Raw genomic sequence first — 22,927 nt, forward strand, 5'->3', positions numbered from 1 at the left:
ATTAATTTTAAAAGATTCCTAATAAGATAATTTAGACATTTTAAATTTGACACTATTAATATCTATCCGCTTTTAAGATTACTTTACTTCTTTCATAATCTAAGGGTTTTGATTTTGTTGTTTTCTTTTTAATAGCAAATCTTATTGATATTTGGTATAATTCTTAAATTGTGCCTCATACTAGAGCTTTGGAAAGGTAGCGAAGTGTAGTTAACCCTGACATTGTGAGGTTTTAATGCATTCAAGCAAATTTGCCCATTAGAAAGCAAGGAGCAGCAACAAAACTGACAAAATAGAAAGGGAGAAAAGGCCTTTCTCTCTTCTACCTTTCAGCAAGAAAAGATTAAGCATTTCCTTTGGTCTTGATTAACTATTAGATCAATTAATTTACCTCAGACTATTTTATGGCCTAAGGAAATCTGTTCTCTGGCCTTTTGAAATTGTTATATTCAGAGGCCACACTTTTGGCCTCTTCTTTCAAAGAGGTATGTTTAAGTTCTGCAAAGGCAAGAACTTGGCATAGGATTCCAGTGTAACACGTGCACTGATGATTTACCAGAAAATATACTTCAACATGAAAATGTTGTATATGTGATGCTTTACTCAAACTGAGAGAAAATCTTGTTATTTGTAAGTCTCCAGTTTTTCACTGAGCCAGATTATCTTTCATACATAAAAGTCTAATGAAATAAGTCTTAAAAGGAATGTCAAAGTCAGTTTCATTTAATGGTTTCTCATACTTAAATATCACAGGTTAAAAAGAGATCAGAAAAGTGGAAAGATGTTGTAATTGTATCTAAAAGGTTATACCTTATACCCGGGCAGTCCATAAGGGACTGGGAAAATACTGCTAATAATTAAAGCTACCATTTAGTGAACTACTGTTGAGCTGCTATATGCCAGGAACTTCACATATATTCTCCTTGTCCTTCATAGAACCCCTGCAGGGTGGTTTTCTGTTGGTTGTGTTTTTCAGTTACCACTTCACATATTAGGAGACAGGCTCAAAGAGCTCACACATTTAGTAAATGGCAGAGCTAATATTTGAACTTCAATTCTCACAGATGCCAATAATCACATGCTTTTAAATGAGATAATATTTGAGAGTGCTTAGAAAAATTCTAAATAAGTAAATGGTAGCTATTACTATTATTTCGTTTCAGCTGTGTTGCCTCCCAGACTACAGATACACACACACACACACACACACACACACACACACACACACACTGACGGAGAGAGATGGGAGGGAAGAGGTAAAGAGGAGAGAGAGCATTACAACATGACACCTCCAGTAGTAAGCATCCTCCAGTAGTAAGCATCCCACCATGCCATCAGTCTTTCTTTCATATATATAATCCACAAGCAGTTAGAAGGTAATAATGAAGGAGAAGTCACTTTACAAGATGTAATACCTGGGAATAAACATAAAAATTAATGTGCAAATCTTTTTTGTGGACAACTTTAAAATACTCTAGTGGCACAAAAAATATAGACTTGAACAAATGGAAAAACATACATGTTCTTGGACAGAGTGATTCAACATCATAAAGATGTTAATTCTCCATGAGTTGATTTATAAATTTAATGTGAATCTAATAACAATATTAACAATTTTTTTACCCTAAAACTAGACAAGAGGATTCTAAACTTAATGGAAATATATTTCTTAATAAGGCATATGGTTGATTCTTTCTTCTCACCACCACTAGTTCACTGATGTTTAGATAAATATGTAGAGATACTAAAATCATTTTTATAGGTTATATCCTGAGGAACCTTATTCTCATAAGTAAGTAGATAGGAATGGGAGGAGTGTTAATAGCAGCACCATACATTTCTTTGAAACTTGTAAGATATATGCCAAAAATCATATAGTGAACTCATCAGAAATTACTTGTAAGAATCTGTCAGCTGACTTAGAAATCACTCATTGGCAAAAGATTATTTACTTAGTCATTATTGTACCAGTAGACACCAGTATTTCAAATTGTCTCTTTGTTTGGTGTACAGACGTTTTCCATTATAGCCCTTTGAAATTGCTTATTTTAAAAACTACCTACTATATCATTGTTTTCCCTTTTTTCCATAGTTGCATTAAAATCCTCCCCAGCTGACAGAAATGGAGTCCAGGATAACTGTAGAACAAAATTCAGAGAAGGCCTGACCTTGCAAGAAGGAGAATTCTTATTACAGGTAAATTTTAATAAGTATCATTCCATATAATAAGGAGAATTATAAATGGAAAATTAATCAGTCTTTTAATTATTTCCAGTTTATTTAGAACTCACCCGGTGTTTCATGCCACTTTGATCTGAACTGCAATAGTTGTGTAATGCTAGTACATGAAAAACTGGAATTTTTTATGAAGTAGATTAGTTAAAAGTCTACTTATCAATTTCCCTGTTGTATTTCTTTAAATAGCAAGAACTCATAGATTATTTTAAGAGTTCTCATTTAAGACATTGGATTTACATATACTTTTTATTTTTATTGCGGTAACATTGGTTTATAACATTGTATAAACTTCAGGTGTACATCATTATATATATATACTTTTTCAGGGATATAGCTCTATTAAAGTAGTTAATTGCATTTATTCAATAGTTTGAAATTGTTCTTAACCTGAATTTTATTTTTTTCAATGTGTTCTCGTAACTATATTGTTTTAGCTGCTGTGTATCTTACCACCGTGCTATAGATTTTCTCAACAACTGTAAGGCCTATTTTTATGCTTTAGAACTTGGAGGGTTTCTAGTTGATTTGCCTGTAAAAATATTGTAAATCTTTTTTTACTCTGTTTCTTTGTCTTGGAACTGATATGATGCTTGATTCTCAGTTGAAATTCTCAGGTATTTATTTTGTTGAAGAAAGATGGGATGAAGATATGTGCTATTGCTATTATGTGATAATTTTCAATTCCACCCAGTGAAGTGAGTGAAGAACTTACTTTGTCATTTGTCAAAAAGTAGCCATAAGTTTTAGTAACTCCGTTAGTTCATTCAGTAAATGCTTAAGTGTAACTAGCAATTCATAACATTTTTTATTATAATTTTGTAATTGTGTTCAAATCTTGGATAGTGAAAATTAATTTTTGCTTCCATTATGTTAAACAAATTAAATATATTCAAGCATGAATCCTTCTCCTGCCCCCGGCTGAGGCTCTTTATATGTTAGCTGAAACATAAAGACTCCTTATTGAGGTCATAGGAAAACATTGTAATAACTGCTGCTTAATGTGAGTAAACACACATCTTGGGTTATGTAGTAAAGTAATAAAGAAATTCTTTATTTCAAGTGAAAATAGACAAATATGGAATGCTTAACACTTGGTAAACTGGTTTAAATTATGGGCCAGTGATTTTTATTTTTCTCATAGAATATTTAAACAAATTGTAAACATACTTTATTTCAGGGACACAGAATAAGAATAATACTAATGCCAAACTAGTGTCCTTTTTAAATTATCTGAAAATGGGAAACATTTATGTTTTTAAAATAAACGTACCTGTTATGAATTATATTGGATACCATTTGTAGATGACTCTTCAGTAGGAAGCATCACATACTATATGGTTTGCTTAGGACCATGCTTTTGTTATCTCTTATGTAGCAAATGACTGAAAACATCGTAGACATGTGAAAACGGCATATTTCATTATATACAGTTGCCATAATGGCATCTAACTCTATACTTTCAACATGCGATTATCAACCAATTACCTGTAAGATGTAGAGGATGTTTCCAGAGATATAGCATACCACTTGGCTTGAAACTTGGGATAAAAAATCTTTTACTTTGTTTTTAACAAAGGAGGCACATGAAGAAACTGTTATAAAATATTTTATTAAAAATTTAAAATGTTTACTTTCTAAATTAGCTTAAATTTGTTACTATTTTATAAGAAATAAAAATGAAAATAAAAATTACTTTTTGTATCTTTTCATGATCTATTATTTACTTCAGATGTTTATTTTCATATATTTAAACATATTCTATCTGTTGCTATTTAATACTATGCTTGTTAAAATCTTCATCTTCATTTTTGAATTAATGGCAGTTGAAATTATAAATAACAGTATCAATTGCAGTTTACTTCTTATAACACATAGTAAGTGGGGCCAGTTCTGATAACCTAATGTTTAAAGTTCAGCACGCTGCTTCGGTGGCCCAAGTTCAGTTCCCAGGTGCGGAACCACACCGCTTGTCTGTCAGTGGCCATGCTGTTGTGGTGGCTCACATGAGAAAAAAAAGAGGAAGATTGACAACAGATGTTAGCTCAGGGTGAATCTTCCCCAGCAAAAAAAAAAAAACAAAACAAGCAAACAAAACAAAACAAAAACAAATAGTGAGTGAACCTCACCATGATTTCAGATAGGTAGGGCAAATCTTGGTGACTAAGACTAAACAATGATAATCTCTTTTATTAATATGTAATTACCATATTAATTCCTCTATTAATTTACTAAGATAATAATTCAGTGTAATAACTTTGTTCCACATGGTATTTAAGATCATTTGAGATATACATAAAATTGATATGCATATATTCTTTTTAAAGGCTTTTTGTTTTATTTCTGATAATTAACATTTGTCTAAAAGGGTTTGATATTGTACCTTAAATTGTCTTTTGGCATAATGAGCTTATTGGAAAGTACTAAATTTGTTTCACTGTTTGAAAAAGCATGATACTCTACAAAATAATATGCATATAATCAGTGGATACTGTTCTCTAGAAAGAATATATTTTCAGGATGAAAAAATACAGAAATGGGTATGTACTATTACTGCCAACTGAAATTTAAGAATATTCAATTTTGGAGAAGTTAATCATTAAACATTTAAGTTCCTGGTGAGTGCCATCACCATTCTTCATGCTGGGGAAATTGCCAGGTATTTTAAGGTATGGTCTCTAAAATCAAGGGCCTTAGAGCCTAGTTGTGATTGAAAGAGTTAGAGTCATGCAACAATTGGTGAGCAATACATGTAAAGGCAGCAGATCCTGATAGTTAGGTGGGCAGGCTTTAGAGCTTTAGGTTACCTCCTGGCTCAGCTTTTTCCTACCTATGTGATCTTGGACAAGTTACTATACAGTTCTTTACTTCGGTTTCCTTGATTGTAAAACTGGAATATGGCACCTACCTCAATGGTTTGTTGAGGAAATTAAATCACTTGAATACATAAAAACATTTCAAAAAGTAGCTGTTAAATAGTAGGTGCTATTTGTTGTTTTTGTAATCAAGTTCTCAGAAGTATAATACAGACGAAGGATCCTGAAGGTGAAAGGAATTAGAGTGACAAGGAAGACAGTCACTGTATTTCAAAACCTCGTCTAATAATGAAGGTGTCTGCTAGACTGTGTGAGCATTCAATAGCACAGGGGCAGTATCTTGTTAATTTCTGAATCCCAGTACTTAGCCTGGGTCCTGTTTGGTATATAATAGTTTATTTAAAAAGTGTCAAATAAACTAATTGCTGTCATTTTTATATCTCTTTATAGTTCACAAAGCAAGATCATGTAAACCTTCATTTGCTCATTTCCACAACCTTATATTATAGTAATGGTGCCCTACATTAGTTAAGTGCCAACTCTGTGTCAGGCAGAGAGTTAGATGAGATATAGTTATCATATCTACCTGATAAAGTGCGTATTTTTCAAATAATGACACTAAAGCTTGAAGGGGTAAATAACTTAACCAAAGCCACACAGCTAATAAGAGACTGAGATGGGAATCTAGTCCAAATCTGCCTAACTCCCAACTGTATGGTTCTTATACGATACTGTACCATGTCTCCTTTTACATAAAGGAGAGAATCTCAGAAGGTTTTAGTCATGATCACAAAGCAAAGAATAGATCAGGTACTGAATTGAAGTCAAGCAGGAAATAGTGAGGGCTGGTAGAATTAAAATATATAATATATGTTTAAAGTGATCTGAACACTTTTGTTATCTATGAGTGTAGAGATATTAATATTGGACGTGAATAACCACTAAAAGAATAGAAAAAGAGAGTATAACTTCCAAACTAAAAGAAGGAAAGAAAAAGAAATAAAAAATGTTTGGCCAAAAGCAGGCAAAATGGAAAGGAAAAGAAGCGTAGTACAGATGGAACAAATAGAAATAGCACATATAAAATGATAGCTTTAGGGCTGGCCTGGTGGCATAGTGGTTAAGTTCATGTGCTCTGCTTGGGCAGCCCCGGGTTCGTGGGTTCGGATGTCAGGGCCAGACCTATACACTGCTCATCAAGCCATGCTGTGGCAGCGGCCCACATACAAAGTGGAGGAAGATTGGCATGGATGTTAGCTCAGGGACAATCTTCCACACCAAAAAAAAGAAAAGATAGCTTTAAACCTATATGTGTTAGTAATTATATTAAATTTAAATGGACTACATTTGTTATATATCATCTTACATGTGTATATTTGTATTACATATGTATTATATGTGTTTTATGTATAGTCCATATATGTATATCTGCCAATAAAAAGTTTTTAAAATGTTTTATAATAATTTGAGAGTCTCCAAATTTCAAATTGTATCAGTGCTTGAACTGTCTTTACGCAAAGATTTTCTCCTATCAGATTTCTCTTAAGGATCTAATAGCATCTTTACATGCTATCTTCCTCTAAAAAGCAGTGTGACGGATTATAGTAAATGATATTTATAAAGCTTATGTTTAAAAACATGTACAGTATATTTAAAACAAAATCTGAAGCATGAGGAAGAAGAAACCAATTTTCTGTTAAAGTATCATGATTGAGCATTAAATTCAGCCTAAGCTTTTCCTTAGCCAAATCAAAAGGGGTATGGATAGATTCCTCTCACTCCACAGGTAGGTGGTATGTCTGTACTTGTGAGGTGTAATAATTTTAATCATTTTAAAGAGAAGATTTTTTCAGCAGTAAAAGCAACAGCTTTAACTGAAGTCAGTATTTATGAGTGACAATATTGTTATTTAGTCACATTACTAATTTTATAACTTTTTCTTGTAGGCTCTGAATGGCTTTGTGTTGGTTGTCACTACAGATGCTTTGGTCTTTTATGCTTCTTCTACTATACAAGATTACCTAGGGTTTCAGCAGGTAAATATGTTTTTCTTAGGTCATTTAAAAAAATTTTTTTTAGAAAATTAACTTTCTACTTCTTATAAATCTTATACTTTAGGGATACAATTGGTAATTTACATATATAAAATATGAATTAAAATATATATGCTATAGAATAAAAAATAAAATATTTGCAGCTATATATTTTATACTGTTAATTTACTGCATTATAATTTCTTTAAATGTTTATGTGATGCATGGATATTGCCTTCTTTCACTTATTAAGGAACTCTTATATATAAGAAACTTCCGTAAGGGGCAGATAGGGTTTTGATGGGAATAGACAAGGGAATATCTGCTATTAAGTTAGTTATAGATACTGAAGGGCATATGTCAGCTATGAAATGAATGAGGTGATGTGTAAAAGTACAAGCAAAATACTATAGCTTATTCCTTTAATTCTGACTTAATTGGTTATGGAAACTTTCCTGAAGGAAGTGGCATTTAAGCTAACCTAAAGAAAGTGTAGGATTTAGATGGGTTGACAGTTATGGAGGTAACACAGGGAAGAAAAGATAGAAGTACTGTAAGCAGTGTTCTGGCAGTCCTTAAAGGAGGTGAATGAGTCTGGTTTAACGTTATTGAGTGGATGGTGAATAAATGGAGTTGTAAGGTATTTGGCATATTTGAGGGATAAGAACGTTCAATATGGTTTGAGAACAGTTTGTAAGTACACTTGAATGCTAGCTATTCTTACCTATCAATAGTTCTTAAATTCTAATGTGCATCAGAATCACCTGAAGAACTTGATAAAACTTCATAAAATCTTTGGGCCTCATTCTTAGATATTCTGATTCAGTAGGTCATAGAGGGGCCCCTGAACTTGCATTTCTAACAAGCTCACAGGTGATGCCAAGGCTGCTGATTTGAATAGCACTGTCTATACTGTTATGTAGACTGAAGTTTAAACGATGTTATATTTCTAGTGGAAGCCACTAAAGGGTGTTTTTGTTAAAAGGAATGTGTGTGTTCTGATCTGTGTTTCAGATGATAACTCTGGCAGTTGTGTAGTGGATGGCAGAGAGATGGTTTAATGCTAGAAGATTAAGTTCATAGGGAGATTTAAGTTTAGGCTAAAGTAGTGGAATCTGGCTACTGCCACAAAGCCTAACTTTCAGTATTTTTGAATTTTAAAGAAAATATACTAATATCCTTGGAAAAGCCTGTTTGAAATTTAATTAATTACATAACTGTCTTAATCATTATTTGATAATGTGATTCATAACAGTTAAGAAATCAAAGAGACTGGCTATTTCTCAATCTATTTTTTTCCTCATATATTCACATAGCCTGGATATTCTTTAAGAAACCATTCGTATCTGGCATTGGTGGTGGTTTAAGGCACAATTTTTATTTATTTTTATTTTACTTTGGTGAGGAAGATTCGCCTTGAGCTAACATCCTTTGCTAATCTTCCTCTTTTTTTTTGTTTTTTTTTTGCTTGAGGAAGATTGGGCCTGAGCTAACATCTATGCCAGTCCTCCTCTATTTTGTATATGGGATGCCTCCACAGCATGGCTGATGAGTGGAGTAGATCCTCACCCAGGATCTGAATGCCCAGACCTGGGCCACTGAAGTAGAGCTTGTGGAACTTTAACCACTCGGCCACGGGGCCGGCCCCTAAGGCACAATTTTTAAAACTGCCAAGTTGTGACTCATTAGTAAGTAATGAAATTGATATAGTGGATCACCATCAACCATTCTTTTTAGTTCCTTAGAAAGGAATAAGATATAATATACAATATCATCACAAAAAAAGTATTTTGTGAAACTTTTTTCCATTTGTGTATATGTGTGTGTATGCACACATGTGATGGATGGAAAATGTGTTTCTTACCATGAGTTGCAATAAAAAAAGTTAGAAAAATTCTGGTTTAAGGGCTAAGAGCTCAGCACTATAGTAAATGCTGAGAGGCAGGAGGTGGAGGAAGGATTCTGACCTGGTGAAGGCATAATCCTTTATTCCTGTGGAGTCTATTAGAAGTAAAAATTTAATATAAAGAAAATTATTAGAGAACAGTGAAGGAAATACATAATACTATGACACTTAGAGAAGTCAAAGATGACTGGATGTTCGGACAAGGTTTCGTGAAAGAAGTAAAATTTAAAAGATCAATAAATAGATAAAAATAAGCAGAACTTAATGTGTTGCTATTAAGGAATGGGGAGGTGACTTATTTCACTGAAGAGCACTCATGTAGGAAAATGATGGCAAGTAACTTTTGGCTTCTCAGTTACAGTGCAGGTCTCTTGCCAGCATTTCCTATCCCGGATGACTGGAGAGCTTTGCAGTCATTTGACTGTATTCTTCACAACTAACAAGCACCCACTAATCTAGTGAGGTTTTGAAATTACTTTAGTAAGCCACATTTTTTTAAATCATTAGTTTTTTTTAAATTTCCTTGTATCTTTTTCTCTTTAGTCTGATGTCATACATCAGAGTGTGTATGAACTTATCCATACTGAAGACCGAGCTGAATTTCAGCGTCAGCTACACTGGGCATTAAACCCTTCACAGCGTATAGACTCTGGACAAAGAGTTGATGGTAAGAATGTTTACCAAAAGATGGTCTTTGTGATTTTTTAATATAATTCTGTGAAAGGAGGCGGACGACATTTAGGGGCATAGAACTCCATGGTGAAGGTTGGGAAGAAGTGGAAGGACCTGAGTGTGTAGCTGTAGACCAGAGCCAGGTCACAAAGAGCCTGATCACCTAAGGAGTGTTTTGACAGATGACAGACATTGATGAACTTCAGGCGAGAAAGTGTTGCCATACTCAGTAACATATTTTATAAAAATAAATCTTACACTATTGTAAAAGATGGGAAGGAATGTACAAGGTTGATACTGGAGTGTGTATAAATTGTTTTGTGTTTAAAATGCACCAAATAAAAAAGCAAACTAGAATCGGCAAGTATAAAAAAAAAACTTTTCTCCGTGCAAGCCGTGTTTTCAGATGTCTGTAAAAGCATTAAAAAGAAAAAAAGGCATTAGAAAATATGGTAATTATTGACAGTGATAGCTCAATAGAAATAAAAACAAAACTGAGTATGTAAAGTTCTATGTAGTAAAAGTAATATTCAGTGTTTTAGGTTCTTTTCATTAGCTCCTCTTGAAAATGATTATTTTTTTGTATTCAGAATACAGACTCCAGTTTAGAAAATTAGCACTGATTTCGGCTACTTAAACACTTCATTTTATAAGAAAATGGAAAGTAAATTTGTGTTGCTATCATTTCTACAGAAACTAATGGCCTCCCACAGCCAGCAATCTATTATAACCCAGACCAGCTTCCTCCAGAAAACTCTTCTTTTATGGAGAGGTGCTTTATATGCCGACTGAGGTGTCTGCTGGATAATTCATCTGGTTTTCTGGTAAGGTGCAAAATCTTATGATACTGGCATTTACTATTAAGTTTTAGAAAATGAAAAAGAAAAGTGAAACCAATTTTCTTTGGTTATATTTGAGTTTGGTTTTTAAAATCCACTTTATCAAATAATTTGATAAAGGAAAGTAACTTTTTATTTCAGGTTTTTTAATATCTTCCATAACTCAAAATCTCTATCCTTTAGCATGCAGTAACAAAGCCTGAGTGAAATAACATGGAACGTTGTATGTGGCATATTTTTAGGACTTCCTAGGTACAAGATAGAGAACTCTGTAGCCCTTCTTGAGCAGCAGAAGCTTACCCTCTTTGGAGTTAATGCCTGCTAGACAGAAGAGTTATCATCGCCTTTTTCACATGGCTAGAAGAACTGCCATGTAGACAAATCATTGTATATTCATGATTGCAGAATCAGCTGGTATGAGATATTCCTGTGTAGTCTGAACACCTTAGTGGGATAACCAGGGAGCGGCTTAGACAGGATACCCAAGAGTGGAGATGGTCCATCCTCTCAATTGTCTGTATCCTTAAGATAGTGTACTCCACCAGGCACAAGAGAAGAGAATACAAAGCATGTTGCATATTACTTTTATAAATTATCAATAATTTTAAACAGATAATCAAATCTTAAACATTAGCAAACAATAATTTTTGTTGATTAATTTCTGAAAATAATTTTGCTGACCCAGAGTTAGAATTGTGCTTTCAAATAGTTTTCCTAGTAGTGATGATCAATTAGTACGTATTTCTGAGATGGAATTTCTTTGTGTAATCGGATCTTTTCTTTCTTGTGCTGCTATTATATGATGTCAGAATTATCCCTCGGCCTGATTAATACTGTTTTAAGCAACTAAATTGATAATGTTCATGTTTAAATTGTCTTGATTTCCTGTCTGCTAAAAGTATTCTTTATTTTTGCTCTAATAGAGTTCTGCATTCTTTACGTGATTTCATGATTCATTTTAGTGTTTTAATAAAATTGTATTTTATCTCTATATAAAAGATTACCATGAGCTATGGAATATACTGTGAGCTATAGAATATAAAATATAGCTTACAGTATATTTGAAAATTAATGTATACTTGATGACTTGATCACCATTCATTCATTCAAGAAATATGTATTGATTGCCCAGTGTGCAAGGAGCTGTGTTGGATGTGAATGATAGGGCAATTAATTGCAAACTCAGAAAATGATACAGGTATTTTTGTCATGACCATTAAAAAGCAAGGAGTGGTTTACTTATCAGACCCTTTAGGGTAGACCTCGAACCACCTTTTGGGATCCTTTCACAGGGCTTCCTGTGGAGAAAGGAATGAAAGTAGCATTTGTCAGCCTTAGGAACTTTTATGGAATTATCAAGAACACTGAAAATGACATAATTGAGCCTTTTAAAAAGGAACAGTTTTAAAGTGTTCATTTTAATGGACTGTTTTTGGTTTTTTTAAGGCAATGAATTTCCAAGGGAGGTTAAAGTATCTTCATGGACAAAACAAGAAAGGGAAAGATGGATCAATACTTCCACCTCAGTTGGCTTTGTTTGCAATAGCTACTCCACTTCAGCCACCATCCATCCTTGAAATCCGAACCAAAAATTTCATCTTTAGAACCAAACACAAACTAGACTTTTCACCTATTGGTTGTGATGCCAAGTAAGTAACATTTTTTCAGTTTAATTTCGTCAAAAGTATGTTTTGTTGCAGTAAGTCTCTCTTAGCATGTAGAAAGTATAGTGTAGATTATAATATTGTTTATTACTATATTAGCTATTATTCCTACTTTTTAAGTTATAGCCTTTTAAAACAAAATAATTTCATCAGACTCACAAATCTAGTTATTTTATAACGTTTCACAGTACTTGCCACAATTTTTGTTTCATAAAGATGATATGCTTATATCAGTTAAGATTCAGTTTCCTGATGACATTGTTGGTTTGATTTACATTGTTAAATTGTACAAACTTTGGTTGATCTTCAGCCCTAGAAGTTTAGTAACTTGGAGAGAATTATGAAGTAGACTGTGATATTAGTATTCATATATCAAAACATACCATTGCTTTTCTCCTTTCTAATATGGGAATGCAGACACGTTTGAAAAACTCTGTCCTCAAAATGGAGGATAAGCATTCTACATTTTTATTAAAGATTTTGTTTCACCTGCATAATCTACCCTGTTAGGTTCCTCTTTAGCCATACTAATTTTCATGGTCTTTATTCAGGAGAGGAAAATAGTCTAAAACTGAAATTTTCAGCCATAAGCAAAAGAGAGCAATTATGTAAATGTGGTTAATTGTTTCTGCCTGCTGATGTGAAATTCTGAATGTCAAGTGAAACAGCACAGAAAACAGCATATAAGCAGCAAATTTATATTGGTTACTTCATTCATGATAAATTTTAATTTCATTCTTGTTTTACCTTTTCTTTTAAACAGAGGATCAATTATTTTAGGCTATACGGAAGCAGAGCTGTGCAAGAGAGGATCAGGATATCAGTTTCTTCATGCTGCTGATATGCTTTATTGCGCCGAGTACCATCTCCGGAGTAAGTTGTAGTTCCTTAAGAACATGTCTGTAAAAACGGCATACACTCTAGTACATGTTTCAAATTATGTAATGTGACGTATTTAAGGAAACTAGTTGGATAAACTTCCACTCAGCATCATACATTATGATTAATCTGAGTTACACACTTCATTCATTAACTACTCTATAGCTGTCACACGGGAATATAGTAGTTTAATTACTATGAAAATGAGCATTTTTGTCCCATGTTTGTTCAGGAATTTTTTAATGGCATCGTTATTAACTCATAAATCTATGTTAATCTAGATTATACTTTAAAATTTTATAGTAAAATGTTAAGCTATAGAAAACGTTCCTTTTTTAAAATGAAAACAATTTTTATCTTTTTTCCCCCAAACTATACTCTCTCTAGTTTCATGTTACTGGAATCGGCTGACTGACTTAATCGTCCCACCTTTTAAATAATAAATTGTCTGAAATAGGAAAAAATAATGTTAAAGAACTAATTCCATGCATATTAATATACTGTGTTTAAAGTTGTGATGATATTTATCATCTTTGGTGATAAATGAAATACATTCAGAAATATGTCAGAGGGGCTTTGTTTCAGAGATTTTCTTTACTACGTTGATTTTGGGTTTGATAATTTAATTTTTTTATTTTATTTTAGTGATTAAGACTGGAGAGAGTGGCATGACAGTGTTCAGACTTCTTACGAAAGACAATCGATGGGCCTGGGTCCAATCTAATGCACGCTTAGTTTATAAAAACGGAAGACCAGATTATATCATTGCAACTCAGAGACCTCTAACGTAAGCACAAAGACAGAATGTTTCATGTTTTTGTTTTTTATTTTAACAACACTTTCTTTTATAAATTCTCTTACATGAAAACTTAAAAATACAGCCTAAGAGAATTTACTCTGGAAATAAAAATTGAAAAGTTCAAATAGTATCTACAGACAGAAGAAGGCATAGGTGAAGGACATTGAGAAGACAGAATTGACAAACTTTATTGAAGAACTAAATATGTAGAGCTACAGAAAGAGAATAATCAAAGAAAATCCCAGGGTTTTGTCCTGGGTATGTGAAGCAAAGATGAAAAGCTAATGCCATCTGTAGAATAAAGTAAAAATAGAACAATGCTTTGTTTAGCCTGTGTTTTCTAAGCAAGCAGTGACTTTTAAGTTTCTTGGAATACTCATTCTATTGAGTTGTTTGCCTCTCTCTCTGACTTATTGAAGCTCTTTACCTCTTATGGATATTAAATTATATACATATGAAATTATAAATGTATATATTATGAATATTTTCTCTGTGCCATAACTTGATTTATGAATTCTTTTCACCATACAAAAATTTTTAATTTTTATATTGTCAGTTATGCCAATCTTTTCCTGTATAGTTTCTGGGTTTTATGTTTTATTTAGACATGCTTCTCCCATTCAGATTGCTAAATTCTTACAGTTAGTTTTTATGTTTAGATCTCGATTCCACATAGAATTTATTTTTCTGCAGGATGTCAGGTAGGGATGTAACCTGAGCTGGAATTAATGACTGTAGAAAGTTTTTGGACAAATTCTAAATCATTTAAATTTGCTTGTCTGAAAAATTTGTCAAAATAGTGTATTTTTTTAATATTTAAAAATGTTTGATACAACTCGTCCTAATATATACAAACTTTCTCATACACAATTTTAGAGATGAAGAAGGAACAGAGCATTTACGAAAACGAAATATGAAGTTGCCTTTTATGTTTACCACTGGAGAAGCTGTGTTGTATGAGATAACCAGCCCTTTTCCTCCCATGATGGATCCCTTACCAATAAGAAGTAAAAACGGTGCTAGTGGAAGAGATTCTGCTACCACGTCAACTCTCCATCCCAGTTCCATCCTGGGTGCTATGATGCAGCAAGACGAGTCTGTTTATCTTTATCCTGCTTCAAGTAGTGTACCTTTTGAAAGAAATGTTTTTAACGAATCTATGAATGACGGCAATAATTGGCAAGACAGTATTGCACCAATGGGAAATGATAATATCCTAAAACATGAGCAAATTGGTCAGTCTCAGGAAATAAACCCAATACTCTCTGAAGGTCATGCAGGGCTCTTTCAAGATAATAAGAATAGTGACTTGTACAGCATTATGAAACACCTAGGCATTGATTATGAAGATATCAAATACATGCAGCAGAATGAGGAATTTTTCAGAACTGACTTTTCTGGTGAGGATGACTTGAGAGACATTGACATAACAGATGAAATCCTGACGTACGTCCAAGATTCTTTAAATAAGTCTACCGTGGTGTGTTCAGGTTACCAACAGCAACAACCCATGGCTCTGAACTCAAGCTGTATGGTACAGGAGCACCTACAGTTAGAACAGCAGCAGCAGCTACAGCACCATCAAAAGCACTTAGCAGTGGAGCAACAGCAACAGCTGTGTCAGAAAATAAAGCATATGCAAGTTAGTGGCATGTTTGCAAATTGGAACTCTAACCAAACCGTGCCTTTTAGTTGTCCTCAACAAGACCTGCAACAGTATAATGTCTTTCCAGACTTACCTGGGACCAATCAAGAGTTTCCCTACAAATCTGAGATTGATACTATGCCTTATACACAGAACTTTATTCCCTGTAATCAGTCTATGTTACCACATTCCGAGGGTACACAGTTAGACTTTCCCATAGGGAATTTTGAACCATCCCCATACCCTACTACTACTTCTAATTTAGAAGATTTTGTCACATGTTTACAAGTTCCTGAAAACCAAAAGCATGGACTAAATCCACAGTCAACCATAGGAACTCCTCAGACATGTTATGCTGGGGCTGTGTCAATGTACTCAGATGCAGTGCTCGTGCCTCAGATGGAGTACAATCCAACAGTGCCAGGCCCACAGGCATTTTTAAACAAGGTAAGAGTTTCGTCAAACTAAATAAACTCTTGTCAGTGATTCTTACATTACAAATAGACATGAGTTAGAAATTTTTTATGTCAGTGACTGATTTTAATCTATTATCTGTAGCATTCCTGTGAGAGAGCATTTCTAATTGTCTGTGACTCCTACTTTTTTTTATAAGCCAGTATTTTTCCAGTATGTTACTAATACACGTATATCATATTCACCTGAATCATAAAGGAGAAAGAAATCAAGGGCTAATGTAACATGAATATGCCCTTCAGTTACCAGGTGAAATTAGTTGTGTATTGTTTAGACTAGAGACTTTGCTTTATATTTAATTCTTTAAAATTATATGGCCTTTAAAAAATTGACTTCAAAAATATATTTTTAAAAATAATTTCTTCAAAGCTCAATTCTTTTTTATATGTGGTTTACCCTTGATGATCCCCAAAATTCAGTCCTAGGCTCCTCAGTGTCTTCTGGCACTCCCTCCAAGTTATCTGCTAGATCCTCATTTTATCCTTTAAGGTGGAATTCTTTTTCTGGCATTCTTAAAAACAGATAACTCAGCTGGCTTTCTAGCATAGGACTCAAACTTGATATTGTATTTTTATTGTTTAAACATGTCATCAGAACCCTTCTAGCAGCAAGCATATTTCAACTAAATCTAAAAATAATCACTTTAAAAAAAAAAGTTAACATGATGATATCTGCTCTCTATGGCCACCCAGGAGTATATCATGTTTGCATTTATGATTAGAAAATATTTAGTTCATTTTAAAGTGTGTTTTAGTTTTGAAGAAAATCCTGACTAAAATTAAGTTCATTGTTCTCTGTTTACTGTGTATTATAGTAATTTAAAAATGTTGCTTGAATCTTTATCCTTAATTGTTTTTTTCTGGCTTTTTTTTTTCATACATTTGGTGTGCCTGATTGTTTATGAGCTTTTTAATAGAAAATGGCAGTAAAGATTTTTCTTATTTTCATTCCTGACATCCTTCAATTATATTAAAATTTAATATCCATTTACAGTCTATCTCATAACATTGCCATGAAATAAGCATGGATAGGTAACCTAACATATATACTCTTGAGTAAAGTAAATTGTAGAGAAGTTAATGATGTAAAATTACATTTTGAATGGGGCTTGCATTAGCACATGAATTCTTTACAGTGTTTTATCCCCTGCTACTTTGTATTATTTCTTTATGAGTAATAAGATAAAAAGGTAATAGTTAAAATTACGGTCTAATTCTGTAGCCCTGTGTATTCCCCCAGGGTAGCCACTCTACATGTGACTACTGAGCATTTGAAATGTAGCTAGTCCCAGTTGAGATGTGCTGTAAGTGTAAAATATACACCAATCGTGAAGACTTTAAAATATCTTTTTTATTGATTTCATGTTGAAGTGATAAATTTTGGCTATATTGGGTTAAGTGAAATATATTAAATTAATTTCACCTCTTTCACTTTTTAGTGTGGCTGCTAGAAAAATTAAAATTACATATGTGGCTCACATTACATTTCTGTTGGACAGCACTGCTCTAGACAATATATTTAAAGAGAGTTGCTGACATGCATTGTGTTATGATTGATGAGAGTAATTTATTAAAACCTACCGTTCTCTGGGCAAATAATACCACCTTCCATTTGAAGACTCAACAAAGTTGCCATTCATTGATGATCTAGATTATGTGATTTTTACTATATATTTAATATATGTTTTGGAGGCTCTTTGAAGTAATCACTGTTTTGATTAGAAAGGTAGATTTTATTTGAAGCAATTAATGGTATGATTTTAATTTGTTTGAAAGTTCCCATGACTTTCACTAACTATATACTAAAGTATAAAGGCTCTATAATCTGTAAAACCCTATAGAACTATGTATCTCCGTGTCCTTCCTCCCACTTTTTTTTTTCTAGTTGCAGTTATAGAAACCAGACTAATTTCATTATAAGAAGGCAAGAAAGAGCATTTTATTTTGGTAACTTGATTCTGTAATTAGGATAGTAATTTTAGTGGAACTTATAAGCCTATGGTTCAGGAAATCATACCAAGCATGTAATATTTTGGGAATATTAAGAAACCTGTAGCAAATCAGAACTGTCCTCTTTTGGAGAAGTCCTAGGTCATCTGCAGTCCATTGTGGTAGTCTTGAATGTAATCAATTCATTGGTACCCAGAACTTGACTGAGATGAAGTCTGGTCAAAGCAAACCTACTTATGCAGAGAATATATAACTGGGATTCATGACTGGTACTCTCTGATCCATCAATTCCTGTCCAGACCGAAGGCACTTAATTGGTCAAATACTCTCTTAAGGTCTGGAATGCCAAATCTGAATTGAGACAGTTACATCATCTGTACCGTCTAATGGAGAAACCAAAAGATTATACATGCAGCTAATACATCGTATGTGCTCAGGATGTCTTTGTTGAATGATTTAAAATTTAGCAACAGTAAAAGAATTTGAAGTTAAAAACATGCATGATGATGATTTTAAAAATATTTTTTATTACTTAATGGCTTAGGATATTTTAAAAGATTCATTCTAATAAATTGCTTTGCTATTTTTGTTTTCAGTTTCAGAATGGAGGAGTTTTAAATGAAACCTATCCAGCTGAATTCAGTAACACTCAGAATACCACACATCTTCAGCCCCTTCATCATCCATCAGAAGCCAGACCCTTCCCTGATCTGACATCCGATGGATTCCTGTAATTCCAAGCCCGATTTTCACCTTGCTTTTGGTATTAAATTAGTTTGCAAAAGATTACAGAGTAATAAAACTGTCAGTGTTGGACATCAGCAAGTTCACGTGGAGGCACTGATGCATGTTGCCCACAGTGTTATTCCAAACCAAATTTTAATGTTTTTTGAAAAGGAGTTGAAAACATAATATCAAAAGTACATATACTACAGTCGTTAAAATAGGAAGCGTGCTGCCACAGAGGAGTGAGATAGCATCTACCTTTCACGTTCTTCTGAGCACCACACAACATACAAAACTGATTCAGGGGAACTTGAAAATCAGAAAATTTTCTTTGTGAAAATTATTTCTGTCAGACTAAAAATGAAATACTTTGAGTTGTCAACTTCTGAATTCTTAGTCCTCCAAATACAAAGTTATAAAACTAAATTATCTCCTTATGTTATTAACTTCTGCTTTTATCTCAGATGTTAAAATAAATGGTTTGGTGCTTTTATAAAAAGGTAATCTCAATGCTTTCCTCCTCCATTGTTAATGTAAGTGCCTCACGGTTTTTTCTACCTGTAATGCTGTAGGATGTATATTTTATATAAAATGTACTTTTTCTTTTTTAAATTAATAACATTCTGCACACAAATATTATTTTTATTTCTTAAATTCAATCATTTTTATTGGTCCAGGCATGTTTTAACTGCACTTACCCACTTTCTTCAGGTAAAGGACAAATAATGATTGAAAAGATAATTATTTATTACATAATCTAGTTGCTTCTGGACTTTAAATGTTGCTCTGTGCCTTATGTTGAAAAAATTTGAAAGTAAACTGTCTTTCCAAATTATTTCTTAATTATTATATAAACATTAAGACAACAGCACTGAAATTTCAACAGTGTTTTCAGAAGAAAGAGATATACCACCAGTTACCTTTACTAAAATCTCCACCATAATAGTTGAATGTTGCAGTGTGGAAAATCTGCTGTTAAATGCAACCATGTTTATTAACTTGCAATGAAGAGAAGCAGATTTGTTTCTGGCTCTTTAAACAAAGCACCCATTTCAATGTGTATAAATTCTTTAAAAACTGTTTTAGATCTATAATCTTTTAAGATATAGTATGTTGACTTTATAAATTTCACTTAGTACAGTGGAAACTATTTGTTTTTCTCATATTTGAGGAGTGTTAAGATTGAATATAGCAATGGTTGGTGCAAAGTATTGTTACAAGTGAAATGAATGGTGCATTGTATAGTTTATACTGAACAAAACTACTTGCGAAATATTTTCAATCTTTTGTTTAAAAATAGTCCATACTTTATATATGCACTTAAATAATTTAAATATCAGTCCTTCTAAGAAATCAAATAATGAATCCAACTGCTTTTAAGTTGATATTAAGAAAAAGACAACCATGCAGTTCTCTTGATTCCAAACGTCAGGTTGTTTCTATAATATAATGACCTTTATTACCAGTAAGGCAAATAATCACCCTACTAACTTTACTGTCCTCAGGTGACTTAAAAGTGCTACCATCTGCCATTCTTTCATTCAGATATGAGGTCTGAAGGGCATAGACACGTTTTGTATGTATTATATAAAAACGTGATGAGATCCCAAACTGAGAGGTAATATTAAAATACATTTTCCATTTCTTTTCTTTTTTTGGTAAATTAATGTATATAAAAGTGGCTTCAGACAAAATATGTCAGTTCTATGCATTTTTAGTCAAAATTTTGAATCTGTAGAATCAGTTTAAGTGTTGAAAAAAACAAATTTGTCTAAAACATTTCATAATTTGTTTCCAGCATGAGGTACCAGTAGAGATTTAGATCAATGTCTAGAATAATAATCCATTTTTACATTTAAACCTTTCATTAAAAGTCTTCATATAAACCGTTTTTGTTAGTCTCTCCTACAGGTTACTGGATGAATTGTTTAGTGTAAAAATAGGCTTTTTAAATTGTGAATATGATGACAATCAATTATACACGTACTATAAAATTAAAAATTTTTAAAGCAATATTGTATATTTTTATCTATATAAAATAACTAAAATTTATCTAAGAATAATAAAAATCACATTAAACCAAATACACCTTTGTCTGTATTGCTAAGTGCCAAAGAAAGAAAGAATGCTTTGCATACTGCTGTATTGAGGGGTTTATTCTTGATTGATGTGCACTTCTAAGGCTATGGATGTGTCTAATTTGAATTTTTCCTGCACCATGTGGTTCTTAGAGTACCTAAGATTACCAGTGTTCTAATGTATTATGAAGCTTTTCATCGTTACTATGCACAAACCTAGTGTTTTTCAGTATTACGAAATTTAAGGTAAATGTTCTCATGGCTTTTCACTTTCCTTCAAAATGTTACTGCTTACATATGCCATGCTTACATTTTTGTTTAAAATATGATTTATAATATCCTTATTATCAAACAAAATTGTATACAAAAATATGTATGGTAATAAAATAATCACCAAGTATAAATAATATGTTTTAATGTAAATTCTTCTTTATGGTCCATGTAAAGGAAATTAGTATTTGTAGTATAGTATTTTAACTATTTTAGATGAAGGCAATCTGTAATATTTAAGGATACATTAAGTCAGTAATTCAGAAACTTATAAAGTTCTTCACCTGGATAGTTTGGCCTTTACTTGAATATAAAAAACATACTTCCAGTAACTTCATAGATTAAAATGCTTCTGAAATGGACTGTTCTTTTAAACCTTGTATTTTCAGTGCTGTAGTGATGTTAGTATCTTAGATTAAAATCTAAAATTCCATTTTAATAGATAATATTTTAATAATATTTATGAGGAATTTTGAAAATAGTCGTTAGTTATATTTTGTGCTTAGATTAGAAAAATTATTGCCCAAACCTGTGCTAATAAATATAAATGACACGTTAAGCCTTTGGCGTTAAATTCATCACTGCTAGACACTCACCAAGAATTCTGCAATTAAAATTGCTTGAAGAAGAATTCCTGAGAAAAACAAATTTCATACTAGTAACAAGTATTTTTACATTAGTTTTATGTTTATCCTTTACAATCAGATATTTTTCTCAACAACCCAATATAAACATAGCAAGTTAGCATCATACTTAGTTCTGAACATTTTAGAAAGACTAACACTGAATCTTGTCTAAGAATTACATAAAATAGTCAGTTTTAACTATTTGATCTGAAAAAAATCAAGTAAAAATCCAGATAATTGTATTTATGATCTCTGCTTTCACTCAGTCAAATGGCTTCTATCAGCATGAATGACTTCAACTTGCCCCCTTTTCACCAAGCCTGCCCAACGGTGACCTAGGGATGTTAGCTACTCACAGCACTAGGCAATACCTCTCGTTTTTCTCCCAGTGTGTGCAGACGACCTTGCTTTCAGTTTTACTAATAAAATTGAGACCATCAAAAACCCATAACACATCCTAAGTGTGTCTGTACTTCAACAATACCATGCTCCTTGGTCTCTCAGGCTCACCTCCAACATGTGAGGAGGCGAGGTTCCCCTAACTCCAAGATTAACATCCTTCCTTTCCAGTTCTCATGCACTTGGCTCCTACATTTCCCTTCAGAGCCTTTTCTCTCCTTGTCTGTCTTTATGCTTCCCTGTGTACAGGTCTCTCTCCATCCTGCAAAAAAGTTACTTGATCCTGCATCCCTTTTCTTATTAAATTACTTCTTTACTTCCTTTCTCTAAAACAATTTTTGGTCTCCTGAAACCTGGTTTTGTTTTCCACTCTTCTGTTATACTGCTTTGTTGAAGTTCACTTAACTCTCTTAACCATAGGCTGATTCTCTATGGCCCTACACCCAAAATGATTGCACCCCCAGTGAACTTTTTACTTCCCATCGCTTCCATGATATTAGTTGTCCTGCAACCTGCACTTTCCTTTGTTAGCTTCTTTCCCCTCCTCCCACCTGACAGCAGGTTTGGTTCAGACCATTTGTGGTTCTTTCTCTACATACTGTCCCTTTGGAAGTTCATCGCTTCTGCAACTACTTCACTTTTATGATGGAGCCCTTCAAAATCTTTTATCTCGCCTCTAAAAAGAGGTATCTTATCGCTGACATTTGTAGAGCACCCTTTCCTTTTGAAAGCAGCATAGACAAGCTAAGCACACAGACTCTGGAGTCAGACTCCTGGCTTCAACATATATAAGATGAATCATTGGGAAGGTTTCTTACTTTTTTTTTTCTTCCCCAAAGCCGCAGTAGATAGTTGTATGTCATAGTTGCACATCCTTCTAGTTGCTGTATGTGGGACGTGGCCTCAGCATGGCCGGA

General features: G+C 33.0%; 1 protein-coding gene across 1 annotated transcript in view; it reads left to right on the plus strand.

Annotated features, from left to right (window-relative positions):
• The window catches only part of AHR (aryl hydrocarbon receptor), a 46,313-nt gene extending 25,191 nt beyond the window's left edge, over positions 1–21,122 (plus strand). Inside the window, exons 3-11 of the mRNA XM_004418953.3 lie at positions 2,093–2,196; positions 6,998–7,087; positions 9,534–9,657; positions 10,356–10,486; positions 11,948–12,150; positions 12,929–13,038; positions 13,690–13,831; positions 14,720–15,935; positions 18,508–21,122. Coding sequence (XP_004419010.2) covers positions 2,093–2,196; positions 6,998–7,087; positions 9,534–9,657; positions 10,356–10,486; positions 11,948–12,150; positions 12,929–13,038; positions 13,690–13,831; positions 14,720–15,935; positions 18,508–18,645 — 2,258 coding nt within the window. The 3' untranslated portion in view covers positions 18,646–21,122. The remainder of the gene's footprint in view (positions 1–2,092; positions 2,197–6,997; positions 7,088–9,533; positions 9,658–10,355; positions 10,487–11,947; positions 12,151–12,928; positions 13,039–13,689; positions 13,832–14,719; positions 15,936–18,507) is intronic.
• The last annotated feature ends 1,805 nt before the right edge of the window (positions 21,123–22,927 follow it).

This window comes from Ceratotherium simum, chromosome 1 (assembly GCF_057802395.1).
Source record: "Ceratotherium simum simum isolate JZ-2026a chromosome 1, ASM5780239v1, whole genome shotgun sequence".
Lineage (NCBI taxonomy): Eukaryota > Metazoa > Chordata > Mammalia > Perissodactyla > Rhinocerotidae > Ceratotherium > Ceratotherium simum.